This window comes from Heterocephalus glaber, unplaced genomic scaffold (assembly GCF_053883595.1).
Source record: "Heterocephalus glaber isolate CG9 unplaced genomic scaffold, H.glaber_assembly_v1.0 deba00000281, whole genome shotgun sequence".
NCBI lineage: Eukaryota > Metazoa > Chordata > Mammalia > Rodentia > Bathyergidae > Heterocephalus > Heterocephalus glaber.
Genome location: NW_028258139.1, coordinates 30,501,386 through 30,528,543, shown reverse-complemented (window position 1 = coordinate 30,528,543; position 27,158 = coordinate 30,501,386). Strand labels below are relative to the sequence as shown.

Sequence of the window (27,158 nt, the reverse complement as noted above, 5' to 3'; positions counted from 1 at the left end):
GGCCACACTGGTGTCAGATGTAATGATGGGGGAGGCAAACTGCTCTCTGCAGCAGGAGAGCGGGTAGGGTGCTGTCTCCCTGCCGCGCGAGGGGCAGCTGCTGAGCCCGTTCGCCTCCGCGCCCTGGGAGCCTCATCTTGTCTGAGTCTCTGTCTCCCAGGCTGTGCACCGCATACTTATGACAAGGAGCTCCTAACACGTTGTGGAAAAGCCCCTGGAATGTGGGTGAGGGTGAGATAAGCTTCCTTTAACTTTTGTTCCTCTATTTTTCCCTGCAAAGAAAATACAGTTAATATCCCAAATGAGATCCATTTTTCCTTGTCTACAAAAAGCTTTTCTCATTATGACAAAAGAATTACCAGCCATGGAAGCAGTTGACAACTGATTCTTGAGCAGATTTATAGTTTTAAGTATAATTTTAAAAAGGGAGAGAGAGCGAGAGAGCTCTACAGAAAACTTTGGTATTGTGAAGAATCTCATGTTCTAATTGTTTAAGTTTTATGTATATGACATAAATATGATAAGATGATAAGTTCCTTTCGGAACTGCCGAGTCACGGAGCGCCACTCTCCTGGAGAGAGCCAGGCTCAGAAGGAGTTAAGGACAGCTGGGAGCCCGGGGAGGTTGGTGCAGCAGCCCCACACATCCCAGCTCCAAAGCCTCCCAACACGAGAGGCCCAGGAGGAAGCTTCTGTGCCGGAAGACTGCAAGAATGAGGGTAGGAGAAATTCGGGGGAGTCATTCTAGGCCTTTTGCTCCCAACTGTGCCGTTTTGACTCTTTCATGGCTAAGGATAAGGCAGCATTCATAGAGTCAACATCATAAGGAAAGACCAGAGCAGTCTTTGGAAAGGCCTAAGTTAAGTATCAGGCAGTTGACTGAAACCTGGACCTCATTACTGTAGCCCAAGCCTCCGATCTTCCCACACTGTCTAGCACGGCCCTGAGAGCACCAGCCCAGGCCCTGCCAGCTAGCTGTGGCCCTTAGGCAGTCTCCTCACCCGTAGGGTTGTCCTGGGGATAAATGAGTTAATATTTGTGAAGCATTTGGAATAATACCTGGCCCAGAGCAAGAATTATGTGTAGGTTAAATAAAACCTGGTGTGTGGGGGGGTGGGGGGTGTGTCCAAATACTATTTTCCTATTCTTTTCCAATAAATTTTAAAATGATTGACACATAATTTTTTAAAATTCATCAAGTTTATCGGTACCTTTTAGGCATACAATATGATTACCTCCATCATTAGGAATTTATAACTTTACATGATGCATCTTGGCTCCTATTTTTTCCTCCATTCCCCTGCCCTCCCTTCACCCCCTACATCCCTCTCTGTTGACACACAATATTTGTACATGTGCCTTGAGGTAGGCATCATGTGAGGCTTTGATTCATGTGTACACTGAGTAGTGATCAACTCAGGGTAATTAGCTGACCCAACACCTTCAACTTTTGTTAGTTTCTTCAAAAGTACATTCAAACTCCTCTCATAACTATTCTGAGACATATAATACATTATTGTTAACTGTATCCTCCCTGCTATGCCATAGAATACCAGAATTTATTCCTCCTATCAAATAATACCATTGTACCCAAACTTTAAATTTAACTATATTTATTTAAAAATGAAACTACATGAAAACCACTTCTGAAATGGAAAACCAGTATTACTTGTTATAAAAAGAGGATAACTAAAAATAAAAAATTAAGAACACAATAATGTTACTGAGTCTGAGGTACATTCTGTGGTGTGTAGGAGGCTCTGCGCCTGAGGCCCCTCTCTGTTAAGAAGTGACATTAGCAAGTGCTCGTTGTCAAAGATGCAGCACCATCAAGTAAAATTCCCTCCGACGGAGTCACAGGGATCAAGGGAGGGAAAGGCTGCACAATCCTTTTCCTATGACAGATTCAGTAGCATCAAATGTCACCTAGAAAAATCTCAGGATGAGTGATCTGGTGGGTGTGTGTCCCTACTAAAGGAAACGTCCAAGCACGTACGTCACATACACCCAAGCGCACGCTGGGGATGGAGGTCTCAGCTCACATCTTCCTCCTCTTGTCCCTCAGGACCACATGGTCTCCTGAGCCACTCTAGCCCTGCCAGGTGCACGTGGACCTTGGGTGCTCTCCCTGCAATGGCGCTGCACCTGTCCAAGGGCACCAGGGAAAAGCTCAAGTTCCCTGGGGACAAGCTGTGCTTCTCTCCATTGTGCTGTCCCTCTGTGCACTGAGACATTCCCGCAAAACAAGGGTGCATCAGACTCTACTGAAGGAGTGGCGTAGTCAAGAGAATCCCAACATAGCTTTAAAGCTATTTGAAAATCATAACATTTTCCCGCAAGGTCCTGGGAGAAAGCACCCACAAAAGGTATTTTCTTGTAAGCATCCTGCTTCCTCCATTTTTAACTTGGCTCCACTTTTCTAGGATGTTCATTTTCATCATGCCAACTAACCAACCAGCTGACCAAATAGCCAACCAATTAACCTACCCATGCACCAGCCACCTGACTGCCAACCAACCAAGCCTTCTCCTTATTTTCTTTGTGTTTAATTTCTTTCTCATTTCATGATGTTTAACCAGCTATCCACAGGATTGGCTTCACCCTTGGGCCCTGTTTATGTCCTCCATCCACAGTGGCCATTTTTTCAAGTCTGGTTTACTCAATCAAGGTTAATGTCTTGAAGGGCTTTTGTAGGACAACAGTAATAGACTTTGACTTCCAAGCTCTACAGAGATAACTTTGTGGTTTCAATTCCCACTGGGAGTTGGGACAGGGAAGCTAACCCAGGGAAGCTGACCCAGGAGTGGTAGTTCTGTCACTTCTGGCCATATCCTCTGCTCAGCACTCAGTTGCAAAGCTATAACTCAACCACAGAGGGGCCAGAAAGCTGCCTCCTTGGTGTCTGGGCACAGGAAATGGAATGGTCAACACTATCTCTTCTTCTTTGTCTCATCAGTTTAAAAGCAGGATGATGGCTCTGTTCCTACCATTGAAATAGGGATGGTGGATGGCCTGCCTGACACCCAATGGTAAGTTAACGATACAGTTTGGGAGCTTTACCTAACGCATGTAAGAAGAACCAGGCTGGGCTTAGAATCTTTCTGAGCTCTCACTTGATGTCTCGAAAGCAGGGATGCCATGGAAGTCGGAATCCATTACATATCATCTCTGGTTTAACTCCCAAACTCGTCCCCTGGGGAAAGATCTCTTCTAAGTAATCATGTCAATGTCGTGGTGACAAGTCATAGGAAAGGGGCAATGTTCTCTTCAGGAGTCATCTCAGAGAACTGTCTTTTGCCTGTTTCTCAACTGTGTTGTTTAGAATTCAATTTAGAATTTGAATTCAATTTTAAGAATGTAAATAATATTTTTCCCCATTGAGGTTATAAATGTTTTCTTCATATATTAAAATTGAAAAATGTTAATGAGAGAAAGAAGAAAATAAAAAATCCGCCCCTGTAGAGAAAAACTGCTTATTCACTATGCAGTGGTCTTGCTGCTGAATATCCATGAGGGTGGGGTGGAGGTGGGGTTGCTAGGCAGCAGGCAAGCAGACCCGGACGGCTGCTCTCCCAGCACAGTGGGTGTGGGTCCTCTCCATGTTGGTGTTGTAGAGGAACGAGTTGGACTTTCCTTCAGGACTCTGAGGGTGAATTTGCATGATTGTCTGAACAGAGCCAGCTCCTGTGTCCAGAGGTGGCGCTGAGAGGACAGAGTCTCTCCCCGAGTGAGCAGGTGGCAGACTCACTGAGGATGTCACCTGGAGGGAGGTAAATGACACAGCTCTGAGCACCCCAACCTAGTGAGCCTCTTGCTGAGGCCCCGACAGGGACTGTGAGGCCCCTGAGGAGTTAGGTCAGTCTCAGCTCACCGGGAGAAGGCCAGGTTCACCAGCAAGGAGGAGGACCCTGCTCCTGTCATGTCCAGTGGTATCAGAGGCGAGGCTGGAGTCCCCTTCTACAGGCCCATCTACAGCTGCTCTAAACTGGGAAATAGGAACTTCTGGTTATGACCCAGTGGCATCACCCTGTAAGGCCCACAAGCCTCACCTGATTTAGGGGACCCTTTGGGGACCAGAGAAATAAAACCTTATGTGAATGTGATATTCACTCAAAAGACCTGGGAACCCAAAGATTGTCTGGGAGCTGGCCCACGAATCAACAGAGCTCCTTTTCTTACAAAGGCTTTGAGACTTAGAGGCCCAATCTCTGCTTCTAAGAGCAAAGGGAGCCAGAAGAACCCTTCCCGGGACCCTCCCTGCCTCCCCCGTGCCCATCTGTCTGGAGTGATTGGTGGAGGGCGGTTTGGAGCGGGTCGCAGATAGAGAGGCCTCCCTGGGCCAAGCACGGAGGCTCCGGATCTGGAGCAGGCTGCGCCTGCCTGGTCCTCGCTTTCACTCCGTGTTCTTACTGAGTGAGCGCTGAGAATGCAGAGAGAGGCGCTGGGGACACAGCTGCTGAGCACGACAGACAAGGTGATTCACGCGCTGACAGCCTGAGGATATCAAACAATAAGCTAGATGGACAAATACCAAACATTCAGATAGTGCTAAGTAATAAAGAAATAAGATGGTTGTGACAGATACCGAAGGGAGGAAAGGGCTCCTTTAGATGGGAGGTCAAGGAAGGCCACTCCTAAGATACCGTCTGTGAACAAGCAGGGCGCAGAGCAGCTTAAGGCAGCAAGACCCACAGTGGTGGGCAGGTCACTGTGCTTTTGTGCAAACCCATACGATGGACGAGGGCCAGAGCAAGCCCCAGTGGGAGCTGCAGAGCTGGGGTGACAGTGATGCAGCAGGCCGGGGGATGCTGGCAGTGGTGAGGCTGGGGCTGTGTGGAGGATGAGGACACAGGAAATCTCTCTGCTTTTGGCTCAGTTTTGTTGTGAACCTAAAACTGCTCTAAGAAGTAGAGAAAAATTAACAACAGAAACAAAATAAAACAAAGCAAAGACATGCGCGGAGCCGTGAGGAATGCAGCGTGCGGAAGAGGTTTTGGGCAGAGGGATGAGCGGTGGGAGCAGAGGTGGGAGCCCGTGCACCCAGGGGTGTCCCAGGGCTGCTTCTGAGAGGAGAGGAGAGCAGATGAGACTGCCGCACATGCAGCCTGAGGTCATCCAGGCTTTGCTCAGAGGCCAGGGAATCAGCTGCAATCAGTTGATTTCTGAGTGCTTCCCAGCCTTGAGAGGACAGAAGGGCAAGGGGCTGAGCAGCTCCCTCCCTGTCACAAGGTTACTGCTCTCACCCCTGAGGGCTCCAGGGGGCTAATCACCTACCCACCCCATACTCAGTATTATCACGTTGGCAGTTAAGTTTCAGACAAATTTTAGGGTCACATTCAAACCACAGAATGCACTAAAAGTAGAGCAGCTATCTTCCGCCCCACATTTTAGGGTTAGGGTTTGAGCTCCCATGAGATGCCTGCTTTGGGCGGGACCAGGACGCGCCCTTGGGAGCTCACCTCAGAGAAGGAAGTCAGAGCTGTGGGACCCAAGCTTCCTCATGTGCTATGAGGCCACCACTGCCCAGACACAGAGGCGACTGTTTTGGGCCCAGCGTGAGCAGCGGTGTGGGCCCCCTTGAGTGGGGGTCAGGGTGGGAGAGGCTGAGCATCCCACAGAGTATCCCACCGAGTGTCCCACCGAGTGTCCCACCGAGCATCCCACCAAACATCCCACCGAGCATCCCTTCCATGGTGGGAGGAGCACATGCTTATTATCCTCATCATAGAGATTAGGAAGCTGAGGCAGTCATCAGCTTGCTCCTGAACACCAAGCTGGCAAGGGAGGATCTAGGGCCCCACTCAGGCCCTTGGCCAGACGTCGGAGCCCTGCCATGAGACAGCACGGGGAAGGCTGAGGGAAGGGGAAGGCGGAGACAGGACCTGGTTGCTCAGGTTCTGCAGAAGTTTCCGGGATTGTTTTCACAGAAGTTTCCTTCAGCTACTGATGTGTTGTAGTCAGTTAGAATCCTAGGAGGAAACAGATGTCGCGTTCCCAGTGGGAAGAGGAATTTGGCTCAGAGACTGTAGACGCCTAGGGAGCCCCGAGGGTGAGCACTCACCCTCCGGTACCAGGGGCGGTGCTGAGAGGTTGGGGCGGGGCCATCATGCCCTGGACACAGAGGGTCTGACAGAGTCGCAGCCAGGGCCCAGCAGGCCCTGGGACTCGGCAGGGAGGTGGCCCCAGGACCCAGCTCTCCGTCCTCTCCCACTCGCCCGCTCCTGGCCACCCCAGCTGCCCCGTGAGGTGGCCCTTTCTCCTGGTCAGTGCAGCGTGTGGTAGCGAGGAGCGGACTGCTCCGGCTAAGTCAGGAGCAATTTGAGAACTCAAGTAAATAATGACAAGAATGATAGCAATGGGGAGTGACCCACAGGTAAACAGAGAATCCCATGTGTGGAGGCATCACTATGTTTATACAGCCTTAAAACAGCTCCCAGGAGATACTACAGATGAGAAAATATGACCTTACTCCACAGAGGCTTGGCCAACTCCGCCTTTATCAAACAATGGAAGCAAACGCGTTCAGAATTGCCCAGCACCCGACAAGATGAGGTCACACATCACCTACCTCTGTGCTGCTTCTGCCAAAGACGCGTGGCTGAATTGGATCACGGGGAAACAGAGGGACAGCAGAGGGCGCTCTGTACCCTAAGTGCCCTGTGACCTTCAACGCTATTGCCAGCGTGGAAGTGGAGGAAACTCTGAGGAACCACTGTTGGCTGATGGAGATCCCAGGGACACGACCGAGTCCTTACCTGGAGGAACTTTAGTGGAGTCTAGGGTTAGATCATGGTAATTCCTTCCCTGCGTGTCTTTTCTGTGTCTTCCACGTATTAGCTCACTTAATTTACACAGCAATCCCATGAAGAAGAAAGTACTGATTAACAGGCGAGGAAGCCAAAGCTCAGAGATGATAAGTAATTTCCCAGGATCACACAGCTTCCAGGTAGCAGCTGGCATTGCCCAGGCTCTAGAGGCTGGAGTCTTATCTGTGCACTGTATTTCCTTTTGGTGAACAAAAAATGACCTAAATAGCAGCTAAGGGAGACAAAGTAAAGTTGGAGTGCTGCTGGCTGAGGGGAGGAGAGTTCTGAGGAATGGCTGTCTCACTCCTGAGCCTTGGGAAGACCCCGGAAGCGTGGGTGCTTCCAGGCCCATTGCTCCGCTCAGGGTAATGAGACTCACAGAACCGAATTTACAGAAGAGTAAGGACGTTCTGTGCTGGGAGATGGAAGTGAGGTGCTCAGCACAAGTAGGAGGAGTGGGCAGACGAGGGTCTGACCTTCTCCATGCCTGGGTGGAGGGAGGGCTGCCTGTGGGAGGTCACAGCCAGGTCCTGGGAGCAGGTGTGGTCCTGTGTCCAGGCAGGACACAGAGCCTGGCCCCAGAAGGTGGCCAACAGCAAAGCAGCCTGGGGTGAGAGGAGAGCTGTGAGCACTGGGCCCCAGACTCCAATCGCCTCTCTCTGCTGTGTGTCCTGCCTGGTCATTTTCAGCTCTGTTGGAACAAAGTTGCACGTGTGCTGGATGCTCTGCTGATTTGCACATGTGACTGGCCTTGGACTTGAGTCCTCCTGTCTCAGCCTCCCGAGAGGCTGGAATTACAGGTGCCCACCATGCCCAGCAGATTTGCACATCTGAGAAAGCCTAGCTTCTTCCTCACTTCTTGACAGTGAGGCAAAGTCAGGTAACACATGGATATTTTTTCTCTTTATGGTGTTTACATGTTGTGTTGCTCCTAAGTTTGGACCTGCTCTGCTTTGACTTTTGCAAGGTCTGAGTCTTTCTGATTTAAATCTGAAAAGATCTTTGGAAGGTTTGGTCTTGGCAGAGGTTTATAACTTTTCCTCCTGCCAGAAAGGTCATGTGTCTCTCATTTGAAAATTCCTACTATCTTTTCAGTCACCTTCATGTCACCCTCTCCTCCATTTTGCTTGTATTAGCCTGGTTTGTTTTTCTTTCTTAAAGACTCATAAACATGGCCAGGGTTTAACTGTGGAAATCAGTATCTGTTTCTAGGAAGAAAAGAATGGCTTTAAACATCTCTGCCAATATACCCTCATTCATGTCTCAGCCTCTCCTGAACTCCAGGTCGGGTGGCAGAGTGGCAGCTCACCTGGGGTGGCAGACATCCCTTGTCTGACCCCATCTGGGTCCTACCCCACCCAGCCCTGTTCATGATTGCACCAGGCCCTCTCCATGCTGGAGCCTGACATCTGCCTCCAGGCTGCGACTCACCTAAGTCTACCTGCTCATTCCCTCCTCTCCTCTTTCTCATGCCTCTCACATGAGAGCCAGTAGCACTTGCTGAAGGTCCTCCCTCATGTTGTATGAACAACCCTTTCCCAACCCTTCCCACCATTCCAGCAGCCCAGATGCCTCTCAGCCCTCACCTGGAGCAATGCAGTGACCTCCCACCCCATCTCTTCTTTCTTCCTTTACCCCTTCCAGTTACTGACAGAATGTTCTTTTTCAAAATTCGAGTTCAGGTCCATCACTCCTTGTTCTAAACCCCTCAACATTACTTCTTCTGCTCACAGGCAAACCCTGTTTGTGAATAACCAATGTACGAACACACAGTGCACAGCAAGCTATTTATTTACTCAGTAACCTTTAGTTTTCTTTACTCAATTCCAGAAAAATCACTAACTTTATTGATAAAATCAGGACTCTCACATAATTTCTGCTCTGATGGTAAGAAAGCAGGAGATGGCAGAGTTCTTCTGTAAAGGGCCAGGTAATAAATACTTCAGGCTTTATGGATCATTTGTCTTTCTTGCAACTATTCAACTCTGCTGTAGGAGCAGAAAAGCTGCCAGAGACAAAACATGGAAGAATGGGCTGACTCCCTTACAGTATAGTTTTATGTACAAAAAGAAGCAGTAGGCTGGATTTGTTCTGTGAGCCAAGTTTATGCATCCTTCATCTAAAGAATTTTAAAAATAGGCCATTCCACCTTTCTGGAAGTGGCCTGAGTGCCCCTGGGATGAGTGAGCTCCCTGAGTAGGTGCTGACTCCTGTAGGTGAAAAGCCATGGCTCCAGCAAATCACTGACCCCACTTATGCAGCTCAGTCTTGGAAGCACTGAGTCCTCCCAGTGACTGAGATTTTCCATCCATAAAGCTACCAGACAGATCTGCAAAGGTACCATCATCAACCACATGAGACTTTTTCCAGGCAGATTCTGAAGATTCCAGAGGGAAAGCTGCCCCCAGCGCAGAGGAGGTGAACTTTCCGGGCCACCGTACCTCTGCCCCCAGTGTTGAGGTGAGCTGAGTGGGTGCCAGCAGTACACATCCCTCCCTCCCTTCCCCGTTGAAATGAGAATACACTTAAATCTCAAAACCAGACTCCCAGATACCTAAAACAACCCCAAAGGGAAATGAGATGGAACAATCCGATTCTCAACCACGGGAACTCCCTGAATTGGCAACAAAAGAGGATCTGGAAAAAATGAATTCAGAAATAACTATTCAGATAACAACAGAGATTGTGCCCATAGTGCAAGACATGATTAATAAATCCAGAGAGGACACAGATAAAAAAAATAGAGGAGTGGAGGAACATGGTGGAATCCCAACACAGGAAAGAAATGGAATCCATAAACCAGATGCAAACAGATTTCCAGGAGATTAAAAACTCCATTGAAAGTTAACATAGCATAATGAGCCAATGTGAGGACAGAATTTCAGATATAGAAGAAAGATTGCAATTAGTGACCAGGAAAAGAAAAATTTCTTTAAAATAGTAAGGGACAAGCAGCTGCTAGACAATGCAAAGAAGAATAACATAAGACTGATCAGAGTCAATGAAGAAACAGGAAAGAGTGGAGACAGCATAAAATAAACTGTTCACAGAAGTGATGGCAGAACACTTCCCAAGCAGGGGAAAAGAACTTGACATACAGATAAGTGAGACATACAGGACTCCAACTAGCCTTGATCAAAAAGAAAAAAATCTACAAATGCATATAATAGATAAGATTCCAGAAACCCAACAGAAGAACAAAATTCTACAATCAGTTAAAGAAAAGAAACAAATCACATACAAAGGAAAGCCCATCAGAATCACAGCAGATTTCTCAATGCAAACTCTCAAGGCAATAAGAGCTCGGTGTGTTGTATTTCAAGCCCTAAAGGAAAACAGCCTCTAACCCAGATTGATGTACCCTGCAAAACTATCTTTCAAAATTGATGGAGAAATAATACTTTCATGACAAAGAGCACCTTAGTAACTTCATGAATAGCAACCCAGCACTCCAAAAAATTTTAGACAATATCCCAGGAAAAGACAATGAGGATCACAACCCCAGGAAGCCCAGCAGAATGAATCCGTCGGGCGCGACAAGAAATTAAACGCAAAAGGGGAGAATCCAACAAAAAAGAAAAAGTTATGACAATGATAAGTCAATATGTATCAGTTATAACCATCAATGTTAATGGTCTCAATTCACCAATCAAAAGAAATAGATTGGCAGAATGAACGGGTCAAGAAGCAAGATCCAGCAATATGCTGCATATATGAAACACACTTAATTCAAAAAGAAACTCATACACTGAAAGTTAAAGGGTAGAAAACAATACTGTATGTGACAGGAACCCGAAAAAAAGCAGGAGTAGCTATCCTCTTTGCAGATCAAGTGGATTTCAAACCAACACTGATTAAGAGACAAAGAAGGACACTACATCCTTATAAAGGGAACAATCCAAGAGGAAGAGATGACAATCATAAACATATATGCACCAAACACTAGTGCACCCAACTATATAAAACAAATACTAACGGACATGAAAAACCATATAAGCACTAATACAATAGTAGTGGGGGACCTCCATACCCCACTGTCACAAATAGATAGATCAACTAGACAAAAAATAATCAATGAAATACTAGAACTCAATCAAACTTGAACAAATGAACTTAACAGATGTTTACAGAGTGTTCCACCCCTCAAAATCAGAATACACATTCTTTTCTGCTGCACACAGGTCATTCTCCAAAATAGACCACATACTTGCTCATAGAACATGTTTAATTAAGTGAAAAGGAATTGAAGTTATCCACTGTATATTATCAGACCATAATGTGATAAAATTGGAGAACAATAGCAAAAGAAACTGCAAGAATTTCATAACCACATGGAAATCGAACAACACACTTCTGAATAACCAATGGGTCACAGAGGAAATTAAAGAAGAAATCAGACAGTTCCTACAATTAAATGACAATGACAATCAACATATCAGAATTTATGGGACACAATGAAAGCAGTCTTACAAGGGAAATTCATAGCAGTGAATACTCATATTAGGAAAACAGGGCAAGCCCAATTAAACAACCTGATGCTACACCTCAAGCTTCTAGAAAAAGAAGAGCAGGACAAACCCAAAGCTCATACAAGGGAGGAAATTATAAAGATCAGAGCAGAAATCAATGCGATGGAGACTAAGAGAGCAATACAAAAAAAAAATCAATGAAGCCAAGAGTTGATTTTTTGAAAGAATAAACAAAATTGACAAACCCTTAGCTAACCTTATCAAAAAAAGGAAAGAAAAAGGCCCAAATCCATGCAATTAGGAATGAAAAAGGTGAAATTACAATGAACCCAGCAGAAATCCAGAGGATCATCAATACCTACTTCGAGAACCTATACACCAATAAGATGGAAAACACAGAAGAAATGGCCAGATTCCTAGATACATATGAATTACCAAAGTTGAACGAAGAGGACCTAAAAATTCTAAATAACCCAATATCAATCAATGAAATTGAAAATGTAATTAAAACTTAGTAACTAAGAAAAGCCCGGGTCCTGATGGCTTCACTGCTGAATTCTACAAGACATTTAGAGAGGAACTACTCCCACTACTGTTTAAACTCTTCAATGAAATTGAAAGGGAAGCAATATTCCCAAACTCATTCCTGGAAGCAAGCATCACTTTGATCTCCAAAGCAGAGAAAGACCCAACTGAAAAAGAGAACTATAGGCTAATCTCACTAATGAACATAGATGCAAAAATCCTTAATAAGATACTGGCAAATAAAGTGCAGAAGATCATCAAGAAGATCGTACAGCCTGACCAAGTGGGATTCATCCCACGGATGCAGGGATGGTTCAACATACATAAATCAATCAATTTCCTACACTATATCAATAGAGCCAAGGACAAAAACCATATGATCATTTCAATAGATGCAGAAAAGGCATTTGACAAAATCCAACACACATTTATGACAAAAACCCTAAAAAAATTGGAATAGATAGTCTCTACCTCAATCTGATAAAAGCCATCTATGAAAACCCAACAGCCAATATCATGTAAATGGTCAAAAAGTGAAATCCTTCACACTAAAATCAGGAACAAGACAAGAATGTCCACTATCACCACTCCTGTTCAATATAGTTTTGAGAACATTAGCCACAGCAATTAGACAAGAGAAAGAAATAAAAGGAATAAAGATAGGAAATGAAGAAGTCAAATTGTTATTATTTGCAGACAACATGATACTCTATATAGAAGACCTCAAGAACTCCACCAAAAGTCTTCTAGACTTAATAAACAAATTCAGTAAAGTAGCTGGATACAAGGTCAACACACAAAAATCAATAGCTTTCATCTACATGAACAACAGACTCACTGAGAGAGAAATAGGGCAAACAATTCCTTTCACAATAGGACTGGAGGTCCCATTTGACCCAGCTATTCCCCTGCTGGGTATCTTCCCAAAAGAATTAAAAGAATCATACCATACGATATATGTGCACCCATGTTCATAGTGGCACAGTTTGTAATAGCTAAAGCTTGGAAACAGCCCAAGTGCCCATCAACTGGAAACTGGATAAAGAAAATGTGTTTTTTTAATAAAATGGAGTACTACTCAGCCATAAAGAATGAAAAACTAGAGTCATTTATAGCTAAATGGATGCATATCGAGGCCATACTCTTAAGTGAAATAAATAGGACACACATGTGTAAATACCAATAGTTTCTCTAGTGTGAGAAACTGATAGTGTAAACAAGAGTTAAAATGATTAAAATGAATAATTAATAATTTGAAATAGGAAAAAAGGTCCAAAGACGAAGGAGTGAAGGGAGGGGAAGGGGAAAGGAAAAGAGGGAAAGGTAAAACTATGAGAAAAGAAAAAGAAAACACAGAAATACCTAGGAATCAAGCTAACAAAAGAAATCAAAGACCTCTTCTCTGAAAACTATAGCACTCTGAAAAGAGAGATTGAAGACGATATCAGAAAATGGACAGACATCCCCTGCTCCTAGGTAGGAAGAATCAACATAATGAAAATGGTCATACTTCCAAAACTGCTATACAGATTCAATACAATTCCAATTGAAATTCCAGCAGCATACTTCTTGGACCTTGAGAAAACAATCCCAAAATTCATTTGGAACAAGAAGAGACCCAGAATAGCAAAAGCAATTCTAGGCAACAGAGACATGGCAGGGGGTAACACAACCCCCAATTTGAAAGTATACTACAAAGCAACCGTGATTAAAAACAGCATGGTACTGGCAAAGAAACAGACCTGAGGACCAGTGGAACAGATTAGAAGATGCAAAAACAACTTCAGACACACTCAGCCACCTCATCTTTATCAAAGGAGCCAAACACCCTCACTGGAGAAAAGATAGCCTCTTTAATAAATGGTGCTGGAAAAATTGGGTTTCAACTTGCCACATTAAAACTAGACATATATCTCTCACCATGCACTAAACTAAAATTGAAATGGATTAAAGATCTAAATATTAAAGCAGAAATGCTGAACTGTCTGGAACAGAAGTTAGGTAGAACTCTTGAAGACATTGGTGTACGAAAAGATTTTATGAACAAAACCTCCGTTGCCCGTGAACTAGCACAATCAACAAGTGGGATCTCTTCTTACTAGAAAGCTTCTGCACAGCAAGAGAAACCACCAACAGTGTGAAGAGACAACCCACAATGTGGGAAAAAATTTTCACCTGCTGTTCCTCAAAGGTCTACTATCTAGAATATATAAAGAACTTAAAAAAAATCAGACCTCCCAAATTTAAAGACCCAATCCAAAAATGGGCATCTGAAATGAACAGACATTTCTCAGACAAAGAAGTAGAAATAGCAAATACACATATGAAAAAAATATTCAACATCACGGTCATTCGAGAGATGCAAATGAAGACAATGCTGTGATTCCACCTCACCACAGAAAGAATGTCTGCTATCATGAAATCAACCAAGAACAAATGCTGGCGGGGCTGTGGGGAAAGAGGAACCCTGCTCCACTGCTGGTGGGAGTGTAGACTGGTGCAACCACTGTGGAAATCAGTATGGAGATACCTCAAAGAACTAGGACTACAGGTCCTATTTGACCCAGCTATTCCCCTGCTGGGGATCTTCCCCAAAGAATTAAAAGAATCATACCACAGTGATATATGTGCACCCATGTTCACAGCAGCACAATTTATAATAGCTAAAACTTGGAAGCAGCCCAGATGCCCATCAATTGGAGACTGGGTAAAGAAAATGTGTTTTTTTAATAAGATGGAGTACTACTCAGCCATAAAGAATGAAAAATTAGAGACATTTATAGCTAAATGGATGCACATTGAGGTGCTACTGTTAAGTGAAATAAAGAGGACACACGTGTAAATACCAGATATTTTCAATAGCGTGAGAAATTGAAAGTGTAAATAAGCACTAAAAGGTGTAATAGATAATGTGAAACAGGAAGAAAAAGGGAAGGGGAAGTAGGAGGGGTAGGGGAAAAGAAAGAAGGGAATGGAATTAATATGAGAAAAGGAAAAAATGGAAACAAAGTCTCTGTAAATAGGGAGGGGTGGAGGGGTTGAAGGGAGGGCAGGGGAAGGGGGAAAAATAAGAACCGAGAGAGTATGTAAAGGTGCAAATTTCCAATGATGAATGTCATTATATTGTATATCTAAACTGTACCAATAAAATTAATTAAAAAAGAATTAAAATATAGAATGTACTCTTACTCAAAATATATAAATTTGAGTGTATGTTAATCAAAAGATAGTTTAAAGTAAGTGTAAAAATAGAAAAAACCCTATTTTCATGCTTTAATAGATCTTTAAATAAAATATTCAAAAGTATTAAAAATTAAAAGAATATAAGTATAATTAGTGGCAACTCAACCTTTAAATAAAATTTAGCTAAAGCTGAAAATTTTAATTCATTTAAAAAAATAATTATATTTTATTAAGTATTTGTGTTTTTACACTTGATCTTAGCCAAACAGCCGAGAAGCAATAAGTATTTGTGTTTTTAAAAGGAAACTTCTGGCCGGGAATTTAGCTCAGTGGTTCTGCTGCCTGCCTCACAAGTACAAGGTCCCGAGTTCGATCTCCACTACCAAAAAAAAGGAAACTTCTGGTATGTTTAGCACTCAGTGTCCATCTAATGGCCAGTGACAAGAATCAGAATGCTACGTCGGATGCATGATGTCCGTATTTACAGAGGCACAGACTGGGGCATTGCAGGGTGTTAATGTTGCTGAAGGTTTCCTGGGAGCTGCACGTGCAGTGGCAGTGCTGTTGTAACCCTCAAGCATCCCTGGAACGATAAACTTTCCCTCAAAGAGTCCGGACGGAGATCTTGGGTACTGCTGGGAGATGACATGCAGTGACGCAAGAACCTGGTATTCTGGGAAGTGAGATTTGACAACTTGATGAACTTTTCTCCTACCTAAGCACCCTGTTAGTCAAATCCTCCCAAACTCTGGAGCAGAGGGTTCCTCAGGTCAGCAGTGTTTGTTCGCACAGGAGACTTGGAAATCACTTGGCACCAGCTCGGTGCCGGAGAATCTCAGGGCAGGACTGGCCTGGCCCTGGTTGTGATGTGGGAAGGAACCCTGGGTGAACAGCTGCCTGGGTGAGGGGTGCAGAGCAGAGATGTGGGTCGACACTCACGGGAGGGAGGGCAGCACGCGTCTGCACTGGAAACATGAGCTGGAGCTGATGGTTTCTGAAACTCATGCAGCCCTTTGGAGCAATCATGACGATGTGACTCCAGCACAGTGCTTGGAAGTGGTGGCCCGGCCACAGGGAGGATTTGGTGGAAGCTGGGTGTTTGAGTGCAGGAGTCTTCCCCAGAGCCCTGAGTCTCTATAGCCTCTGAGATGCTCCGACTCTGAGATTCCAAGGGCGTCAGCTAAGGTGAAGCAACACACAACAGACAGAGCCCCGTGCAAAACCAAGGAGTGGGCAGCTGGAACCTGGTCACATTGGTTTGCAAAAGCCAACTGTTGAGCATTTAGGAAGTTTGTGAACAGATGTTTAAACCACAGGAAGCTTCAAATCTGTCCCAGGGGAGAGATTTATACCATGAAAATTGGCAAACACTACAACTTAGGGTTGTCTTTTTTTCCTGGAGAGCTGATTTGCCAGAACATCCCTGAATACATAGTGGGTCCAACTGTTGAATTTTATTTTAGTTGGGATTTATAAGACTAACTTGACCCCACTTCTAGAAGAAGAGTGCCGGGCTGATTAGACTCTTTGTGCACCGACAGACGGGCACTAATCAGCTGTGTGACCTTGGACAAGGCACTTGACCTCTCTCAGCCTTGGTTTCCTCATCTGTAAATAAGGGTGACAACAGTACTTAATCAGATTGATGTAATAAGTACATTGATAATAGACATACAATGATTATTGTGGCTCTTGGTACATGATAATCTCCCAACAAATGTATCTTCTATGATTATTTTTCTAAGTTATCCATTATTAAAGGCAAGAGTCTTGTTTTTAAACAGTAGGACTGATCCATATTTATATGAGGCAATGTTGAGTTTATTAAGAGTATACTGCATGGATAATAAGATTGATGAGGATGTGGAAGAACCAGGACCAGAAGATAGGCAGGACCCAAGAGAAACAAGCGGGCCAGAATTCAGGCAGAACACAGCACAGGGACATGGGCTGGATATTTCTGCTGCCCCAGGACCAGCCCTAGGAACAGATCTCTGTGGGAAGAGAGCTTTGAACATCGCAAGCTTCAGATTCAATGGCGTCAACACAGATGTCCAGAGGGCCAGTCCTCCTTGGTCAGGTGCCAGCACCTCACTGTCCAAGGATTGGGTTGTTCTAGAAGATGGATGCTATCTTCCACCAAAACCTACATCATGAACAATTTCCAAATATAGGAAAAAATCCATGTAAGACACACATGAACCCTAGAAACACTCCATTCTTCCCCCCATGTTTAGTGTTCAACAATAACAAAAATATAAAAAGATATTCCCATCTGGTATAATGGAACTATTTCTGAACATTCTTTAATCCTCTCTCCAGAGAGAGACTGATAAATTCTGTTGTTAACATCCGATTCTAAGCCTTGAAACTCTGATGCTCACCCTTCCTTTAGTATTTAGGAGTAACAACTGGCATCCTGCACCCCTTGGACCAAATCAGGGCTTAGCAAACATCTCTACACTTCAGGCTTTGCAGTCCATAGAGTGTTTGTCTAGATTATCAGTTCTGCCACTATTGTAGGAAAGCAACCATAGACAATATGTACATTAATGAGTTTGGCTGTGTTCCAATAAAAGTGTATTCACAAGAGCCCTTAGATGCTGTATTAGGCTGGAGTCTGTAGTTTGCCAACTCCTATAGTAGACTACTGTTTGCCACCACCAGCACAGCCCTTGTATAATAATCAGGCAACATAAGGGGGAGGAAGGAAGCTATCATGCACACATACACATGCACACACACACACACACACACACACACACACACCCCACATACTACAGAATATGGGAAGGAGAAACAAGTCTGAGGAGAGCCTGTAGCTTCACATGTCACAGCTGCTGATGCCACTGCTCTCCTTAAAGCCCCATACCATGTTCCCATCTTGTCAGCCACAAACTCAGTTGGTTGTGGCTCAGTATCTGATGGAGGTGACCACAGCCTTCCTTCTGCTTGAGCTTTTGAGGGTGGTAATGGTCATTTTAGAGTAAGTTTTCTCAAGACATGATTGTATGTGAGGCCCCGGGGCTTCCTGCAGTTCTAACCATGTTCTTCTTTCTCTGAGGAGTAGCAACCTCAGTTTTTTCTTGATGCCCTGAGCATGGAAAGGAAGAAGGCCATGAAGAGACAAGTCACAAAGGCCCACCACCTATGCTGGATGTCAGAGGCACAAGATGGCGCCACAGCACACACAGGGCATGCACGGCAGATGCAGGGGAGAACTTCACTCTGTGTGTGAAGCTTTGACCACCAGGGTCTAAACGATTTCTTTGTTTCCTCATTAGGCTTCTTTTGCCATGCCAAAACTAAGCACAGTGCCTGGTAAATTGTTAGGTGTTCAAAACTGCACATTAAATCAAATCAAAGAGTATGCTAGAAGAGAAGTGAAAATGTAAATGTGAAGTGTAAATGTGAATATGAAAATGTGAAATATGAAGTAACTCATGAAAACTGTAACTTGCATACCACAAGGGAACAATAGGTTGCCATGGGCAAATAGCTGTGTAGGAAACAGGCATTTGTTAAAAGATCATGATCCAAGAATTTATTCTCACCTGGGGGTGGTTGTGGGCATTTGTCTTTTCTCTCATGAAGTCCCTGAGAAACACTGCAGTTGGGAGTGGCACTGACTTGGAGCCAGAGGAAATGTATTGCTCTTGGTTCTTGGAGGAATGATTTATTTAAAAGCTTAAAATTTTAAATCAATAGAACTTTGGAAAAGTCATTTGTTCTTCTCTCTAGATAAGAGCTTTAGTGAGAAGTAGGTGCTATCAGCACTAATAGACATTTACTCTAGATGTGGACCGGGAAAATATCACACATGAATTGGCTTCTCTTGGCAAGCTTAACTACTAATTGAGGGAAATTAAGTACGTTCCAGTCAACACCGGTTTTTGGACATTTACTAAGTATAAGCTGTGGTATTCGGCAGTGTGGGGGACACAAGGAGGAGTAAGAATTAGTCTTTGCCCTCAAATCGCTTCTAATATAGCGGGGGAGATGGACTTGGGGGAGCCTGTTAGGTGCCATAGGAGGAGGCACCAACTAACAGGTTTAAAGGGGAATGAAGGAGGCGGGGTTATCTGCAACTCACAGAATCAGTGTGAACTTCATGGAGAAAGTGTTATTTCAGGCACAACTATGATGTCAACGGAAGTGTTGGAGAAGTGTGCTTTTGGTTGTGAGAATGTGAAGCAAAGGTTGCAGAATCAAAAGTCTAAGGAGCCAAGCCTCACAGTCCTGAGTGAGGCCGTCTGGTGGCCCAGTGTGGAGGGTCATTTCTGAGGCTCACCTGGCTGTTAATCAAGATGCACTCATTTTTTAGGAGAAGCTAGAGACTTTCCTAAATGTCGGCAGTGGATTAGATAAAAATACCCACCACGATAACAGTATCATCAAAGTACATCTGCAGGCTCAATCTAGTCTGTAGGCAGTGACTTGCATAAAGATGCGGAGGGAGGAAGCTGCAGCCAGAGCCAGGAGTTGGCCCCGCTGGATGTGTGTGGACAGGAGTGGCAGGAGCCAGGCTGATAGGACAAAGGGACAGAGCTGGCGCTCCCAATTCACCACATGAACTCTGCAGAAGCCTGAACCTTACTCTGTGGGCCTGAGGGCCTGTGATGGCAGAGATGTTGGAATCTGTTTAGAAAGACTCTTTCTGGGACTGCTTATGGAGGAAGGAATGAAAAGAGGTCCTGAGTGAGGGCAGAGGTGAGTGAGGTGGATCTGCAGAACTGACCAGAGTCTGCGCCCAGTTAAAGCCACCAGTGAGGGCTATCACGGTCCAAAATATATATGATCCCCGAAAATACAGTTGAGGGAACTGGAAATTGTTTTTTATTTCTGGAGATTGATTTAGGAAACTGAGATCCAGGCCCAAGCACATCACTAACTAGTTTTGTGACCTGAGGCCAAACATTTCTGCTAAACTTTAGCTTTTCTCCTGTCAGACTGCGACAGTGATAACTGTTCTGACCTAATCGGGGATGTCGCAGCAGTAGAACGAGGACGCCAAAGGACAGTCGCCACTGTCAAGAGCCCTATCTACAGAAGTCATTTGCTTGGGGTTACTGGAGTCAGCCCTGCATCAGGCAAGATTTTATGAACATGTGGGGGTCTAAACGTTATTATAAAAAGTGATGATTAAAAGAAACTTTAAATTTATATGAAATAAACAGCAGAGGGAACACTTACCACATTGTCATTGGCAGTGATGATCACGATGCCTGCTGGGACTGAGTAAAACGGACCCACCTAGCGCCTAGAGAGGGTTCCGGCTGGCGCCGCCCCCACCTGTGACCAGCAGCACCTGAAGATGCATCTGGTTGCCTGTCTAGGATGAAACCTCAGGAAAGACAGACTCTTCCGAACCAAAATAATGGGAGGTGGTTGAACTGGGGGTATAACTTCTACAGGAAAGGTGGATAAGGCGCCTAGTCAGTGACATGAGGGCAAAGGAAGCACAGTGAAAGGGGTCGTGGGACAAGACAAGGCGAGAGACCACCAGGAGCGGGAAGATGGCCGATCGGTGAAGAGAGAGTAGATCGCAAGGGGAGCATCCGGGACCTTTGTGTCCAGCGTTGCTAAGGCTGATTTAAATTAAGGACCATCCTTCAGGGCTGGGCTCCAGGGAGGAGAGCTTGACTAGCATGGACAAGGCCCTTAGTTCGATCCCCAGTGCCACAGTAATAAATAAATTAAAAAAAAAAAAAAAAGAAACGTCCTTTAGTTTCATCTTCTGTGGGGCATAGTTCCATGGCAACGTTTGCTTTTTTCGTTAACATGATTCCATTCTGTAGGAATCCTTCAAATAGTCTTTACCCCTCACTTGAGTTAGCTCTTTCTTGTAACCAAAAGTCTCTAACTAACACACTGGCCCTATTCACTTGAAATAAAATAACGCTTTCTTAAGTCCTTTAAGTAAAAAGTAGAGTCACAAGTTGTTACACGTTTTCTAGTGGGAAAAAGACTGGTTAAATTAGAGGGCATGCAACCGGATAGATCAGGAATTAGGGTTAAACATTTAAGAAATGCTGCTTTTAAAGTCCACAAAAAAGAGTTGCTTTAAAAAGAAATGAATTTTAAGAGTGGTGAAGGCAACGGTAGTGGGGAAAAGTTAATTTACGCAGTGGTGGGAGGTGGGTAACCACGGCTCCTGAGCCTGGGGCTCCAGCGTGGCTCCCTGGTTTGGATGAGCACTGGGGGCTCTGGGAGCCCCGGATGCTGAATGTGGAGAAACAGGGGCGAGACGATGACGGAGATGATGTGATGACGTGATGACGTGACGGAGGCCGTGAGATGACGTCTGGAGTTCATCACAAACCACACAGGTTCGTGTCGTGTGTCATTATTAAGAAAAGCAAGGTATAGCGTTAGAAACAAAGATTGTAGGTGGAAAATTGGAAAGCAACAGCAACTGAAGACAGAAGAAAATAGACTTTCAGAAAAACTATTAGTGAAGGCTTGTACTGCCAGGGGACTCCGGTAACTGTGATGCTGCGGTAGGGTCCGTTTCTCTGCACAGAAATCCCACAGCAATGCAATGAGATGTCTCTGGGACTTCGCCTTTCTCAAGGAAAGGAAATAATAATGGCAATGATGCTAATAAACACTGCAGCCAGCATTTAACTGAGCACCCACAATGGCCCAGGAAGCATCGGCTTCTCCAGGACCATCTCGGATCCTCCAGTTAGGCTCATTTTCTTCATTGTATCCAGGAGGAAATCAAGGCCTCGAGATGAAGGAGCTTGATCAAAGCCAAACAGCCAGAGATGTGAACCCAGGCCTCTCTCATTCTGCTTCTTGTGCCCATCTTCCTGTTGGCTTAGTTAGCTCATCCTAGGATGCTGAAAAGGAGTGCTGTCGTGGTCCGGAGATCGCCCACCCCAGACCCCTGTTTTTAGGAAAAAGGAAACAGAGGCCCAGAGAAGTGAGCTGGCTTGCTTAGAGGCACACAGCTGTCACTGGTACATCAAACCCCTGCACCTGGGGCTCCCCAAGCTCAGAGTAGTGTCTGGTCATGAACACTGGGATGCATCTCTGGCATGTAGCTGTTTGGAATTTCCACGCTCTCTGCAAACAGGCTGTTGGTTTATTCGAGAGAATTGCAGGGCAAATTTACCCTTCTGGAGGAACAGCTGGCATGTGTGCTGGGAGCTCTGCTGTCCAGGCACACCCAACTTTATGGTGGGCTTGCCATAGCAGAAGAGACTCTGGTTGGCGTGGAGAGAGCAAACAAGGGAGTTCAGTGCACATCAACCCACAGATTCTTGTTTCTTAGCAACTTGTAGAGTGAGTATTGCATGGTACTCACCCGGGTGAGAGCCAGCACGACACAGCAGGAGCCAACCTTTATGGAATGCCCAACACATGCCAGGACCCTTTGATTCTCCCCACTAAACTGCAAGCAGAGGGACAGAACCCATTTAGCAGAGAGGGAGCCTGAGACTCAGGCACTCCCAGGGACTCATCAGTGTTAAAAAGGAATCCTCAAGAATGGGAGCCGGATTCTAGCCTTCATCACCTGCCATCTGCACTCAGGGCCTTGGGGTATATGGGATGAAGGCAAGTTTGCCCTCAGGAAGTTTATAGGTAACATGGGACACATACATGTGTGGAAGCATGATTTATTTTAAGTTCATGGTCTCAGAGCAGTGACCTTGTGAAAAGCATCTTTAATTTCTCAGCAGGCCTGAGTGAAGTGCAGTGACTTTTTATCCCCATTTACAGACGAGGAAACTGAAGCCAAGAGAAGAAAAGTAAGCCACCAAACTTTCTGTAGTTAGGGTGAGAGTCTTGATTCAGGCCCTCCCGGTTTAACTCCAGAGTCCAGGGTTGTGCTCACTATGATCAAGGTTAAAAAAAGGACAGTCAGATACTGTGGGAACCCAAAGGGGGAAGACTTCTATGTTGGAAACTTGTTTCACTACTTCCTTAGCACCTGCCCACCAGTGACCTAGAGGAGAAGGCAGCGCAGGTCTGGGGCAGTGCGGGGCAAGCAGAGTGGGAACGATGAGGAGCCAGAGCACAGTGTTTGGGGCCTTTTCCTTCTGGCGGTGGACTCAGCAGCCGCTGTAACCGGAGAGGACCCTCGGCTCTTTCTTCCATATCCTGCTTCCTGTCCCTGAAAGGGAACCGCCACCTGGTTCACGTTTAAGAAGTGGTTTTTGTTTAATTGCTTCTTTCTGGGACACGATGCCCACAGGTGGTAACAAAACCCTTGGAAAGTCTGGGGAAGCTGTAAGAGTTTTAGACAAATAGCAAAAGTGATTGCATTTAGTGACAAACATATGGGGCTAGTTCACTTTTTCTTATAGCCTTTCATAGGAATACTTATGTAATTATGTGTCATTATTTTTATTTTTGCAAAGGTCTGTTACTTTTATCTCCTATTTCCAAGAACTGGAAAGAAAAGAGAGCCACTTAAAAGGTAGTCAGATGCATCTTCCTTGCATATCTCCACCTCTCCTTCTTTCCCCACTCACTGGTCCGAGTGCCTCACCGACACTCTGTTTCTTTGCTGTGTGGTCTGGAGAGGCCTCCTCTTTTCTCTCTTTCTACAGCCAGAGGTTCAAAAAAGCATTGGGTTCCACACTGAGCTCAGCACCTGGGGCTGGTGACAGGGGCTGCGGGTTTACTGGGTAGAATCTGGGAATCCATACATAAGATGAGTCTGAAGGCGAATAGAATCACACTGCATTTGCATCTGTAATGTGTGCTTGGAGATGCTGTCCTAGTAATAAGGTGCAATTAGAGGTGAAAATGATTAAGATGTGGTAAGTATATGTACCAGTTCTCTAAGATGAATCTCATTGTTATGTATCACAAACATATACCAATAAAAAGATATTATGGGATTTTTACTAGCTTTTATCTTTATGCCTTTTCTAATTAAAAGGAAATTAAACATGTTACTGAATTTTTAGTTTTGATCATTGTAATTTTCTTTATTAAAATACAATTGAAGTTTTGCTATTATCATGTTCTTAATCAACATTTACTAAATATGCTGTTAGAATGAGAGAAGTCTGCATACATCTCTGATATTAAGAATGGGCCTGACCATTGCAAATCTTGAGTACCCAGGTTCAGATGATTTTACTGTGTCTAAGACTCACATTTTGGGATTCTTAATAGCAGGGTCTAAAACAGTAGATTAGCCACATGTGGCTATTTAGATTTACATTAAATTCTAAAAGTTCATTCAGTTATACTAGCAGATTTCAACTTCTCAGATATTTTCATCATTGGAGAAAGTCCTACTAACAGCCCTGTTCTTGGAGAACTGCATGATCTTTTCAGTGTGCATCTCCTTGCGATGAGGTGGTCTCATCTACATTCTTAGGGACAATTTACCCTTCAGCTCCATCAGTGAATAGGAGTGGTTCGGAAGCCTGTCAGGTGGATTCGCTCCTGTGGACAGTTTGCTTTTGCACCTTTGGTTGCACTGGGTAACATGATGCTTACAAACAGCCACGCACACCAATAACTGTTGATTCAGCCACACCCCCACATAGCCAGCCTCTCCCGCCAGGTGCCCAGGATCTGGATAAAGTCAGACGCCAGGATTTGCTGGTGCCGGCCCTGAGGAGCCACGAAGAAGAGGAAGAATGGAGAAGCTGCCTAAAGCCAAGTAATGTATTTCATTTTCCTAAAGAAAGGTTTCTGGGTAGGGCCAGAGCCAAGGGGCTGGGGGCTGGGGGTGAGAGGGTACCTTTAAAAGTCTTCATGGGTTAATTAAGGCTTCAGGCTTACTAGGAGAAGCTCCTGGGCCAGGAGGGATAACGGGGCTTAAATAATTGCACTTAAAAGACACATTTCTCCTCTTATGATGTGAAAATAAATCATATTCTTAGGAGAAAAATTGGAAAATGTAGAAGCTGTAAGGATTATAATAATCACTTATAATCAGTAGAGATAACCACTGTTAATGTTTCTTAACATTCTGAAAAATTCTTTTCATTCCTTGAATTGGACTAGCAAAGGCATGAAATGCTTTTGTTCTGAAACCAAGGCCTTTCCTTACGTCATAGCATGCAATGGTAAAGTCCACCTAGGCCTGCTTCTTCCTCCCCTGGCATCTTCTCTCTTTCTGTAAAGGAGAGCTACGGGCTTCCCAGGCCATTTGCAGGACTGGCGGCCACTAGCTGTGCTGGCAGAGTGCTTTTCGGAGCTTTGCTGGGCTGAAACTTTGTGCTCCTGCCTTGAGGACCTGGGGCAAGCCAGCTGTGGGGTTCAGAGAGGGCCTTGGCTGCTTGTTTGCTTTGGAGCTGGATGAAATGCTTCTAGACACGTTGTGTGTTTTCATCTGCAGAGTGATTTGCTAGAATCGCTTGAGTACATTGTGAGCTCAAATCAGGGACAAGATTGCTGGTGTGACCTGATTTTGGATTAGTGGTGCTGAGCTTTAGGGAAATAAATGGGCGCAGTTGTGTGCTGCAGACATTATGTTAGAGGTGTGCTCAGGGCACTGCGGGAGCCTGGACAGGGAGAGAGGTTCAATTAGTGTTGGGAATCAGGACATCTTCTTAGGGAAAGTACTGGTAAGCTGAGAAGTGAAGAATGAAGAGGAAGTGACCTTCTGAATGTGGAGGCAGAAGTGGGGATGAGGCAGTTCCGGGAGGAAGGTGTAGAAGCTTGAGTGTGTGGGGAGGGAGAGTGGGAACAGGGTTAGGAAAGCATACACCATGTTTATTTTGCAGATTTTGTTGGTAGATGTCCTGGACCGTGATTGCCTCAGAGCCGACCAGTGTTGATCCCCAAGGGTCACCTTTCTTCCTTCCCACATGTGAACACTACCTGTTTCTAAGGAAGACCCAGGCCAAGGCCACCTTCTAATCTGGCAGCCTTTAGATTCCCCACGATGGACACAATCTCCTTCCTCCGAATTCCTAGGTGTTCCTGCCTCCTCGAAACCTTCCATCCTTTTCTGTCTTCCCCTGCCTTCCCGGACAGCAAGCACAAGGAAACCAGGGCAGGCAGTCCCACCTTCTGGGGAGGCCAAGAAATGCTAGAATCCAGATAAAAACTGGCCTTTGCTGCTGCCCCATACAATTTGTGAGTTTATTGCATTTTCTCCCCCATTTTCCTCTTGGGCCTGCTCTGATCTCTTGCCACAGTCCAGCTCAGAATTTTTAGACAATAATGGCGTTTGATTCCATTTATTTGTGCAGATTGGATTTCTCAGGATGCAGGCTCTAAGTGGCATTATAAGGGCTCTGCTATGAGTAAAGAGAGAGCAGAACTTCTCACACGAGTGAGAGATCTATGCCCTTGAACGGCTTCACTTGTTAATGTAACGCGCTCTTTCCGTACTGATAGGTGAATGGCTCCTGCCTTGGGCCCACTGAGTTTCTTTCCGACACCCAGTACCCGCATGCACCCAGCAATGAATGCACATACCTGGAATAGCAGAAGGTCTCCAAGACCCTGCCCTAGTGCATGACTGGTGGCATTTTGGTAAGTCAGTACCCATGCCATCAGTATTTCACTACCCCTGTTTATCAAGTGTATGCTGGTCAGTGAGAATACTGAGGTATTTCCTCCTGAAAGAAACAGGTTTTGAGGGTCATTTCGGATAAAATATCTGAGTAGAAGACCATCTGGTATAGTGATTTTAACCCACTGATTTAATGTTTTATAACTATTTCACCTTAGGCTTCTTAGTTTTCTTGCCTGTAAGAGAGGAATACTAATTCACCCATCCATCCATCCATCCATCCATCATCTATCCATTTATCCATCCAATAAACAATGGTGCCAACCTGCAAAGGTTGCTACTGGTGATCAGAGGAACAATGAAGGCGCTCGGTTTGGGGGACAACCTGTGAATGTAGGTTGAAGGTCACATGAGAGGAGAGTCAAAGCCTTTTGAAACTGGAAAGGACTTGACTGATTTTTAGGTGGTCGTCATAGCTACACCGCAATGTGTCATTCAGCAAGGCCCTTCAGCTCTTCATTTATTCATGATATCTGTGTAAATCATGCACAGCACAGAAGGACTATCAGTCAGTTTCCATTTAACTAGTATTTGATGAGAATCTTCTTGCTCCACATATTATCTCCAGCTCCAATATAAGGAGCTGCAGAATGTAAAAATAATGCATAATCTTTATAAAGACATAAAGCAATATAGAAAAAAGTATAAGGACAAGAAGAAAGCTAAATCCAAGTTTCAT

At 44.8% G+C, this 27,158-nt stretch overlaps 1 protein-coding gene across 2 annotated transcripts in view; it reads left to right on the top strand.

Annotated features, from left to right (window-relative positions):
* The first annotated feature begins 24,470 nt into the window (after nt 1-24,470).
* The window catches only part of Fer1l6 (fer-1 like family member 6), a 142,598-nt gene continuing 139,910 nt past the window's right edge, over nt 24,471-27,158 (top strand). The window contains exon 1 of one of the 2 annotated variants that reach the window (XM_087188175.1): nt 24,471-24,613. In XM_087188175.1, the coding sequence (XP_087044301.1) occupies nt 24,591-24,613 (23 nt within the window). In that variant the 5' untranslated portion in view covers nt 24,471-24,590. The remainder of the gene's footprint in view (nt 24,614-27,158) is intronic. The other variant, XM_087188171.1, reaches the window with a different exon arrangement.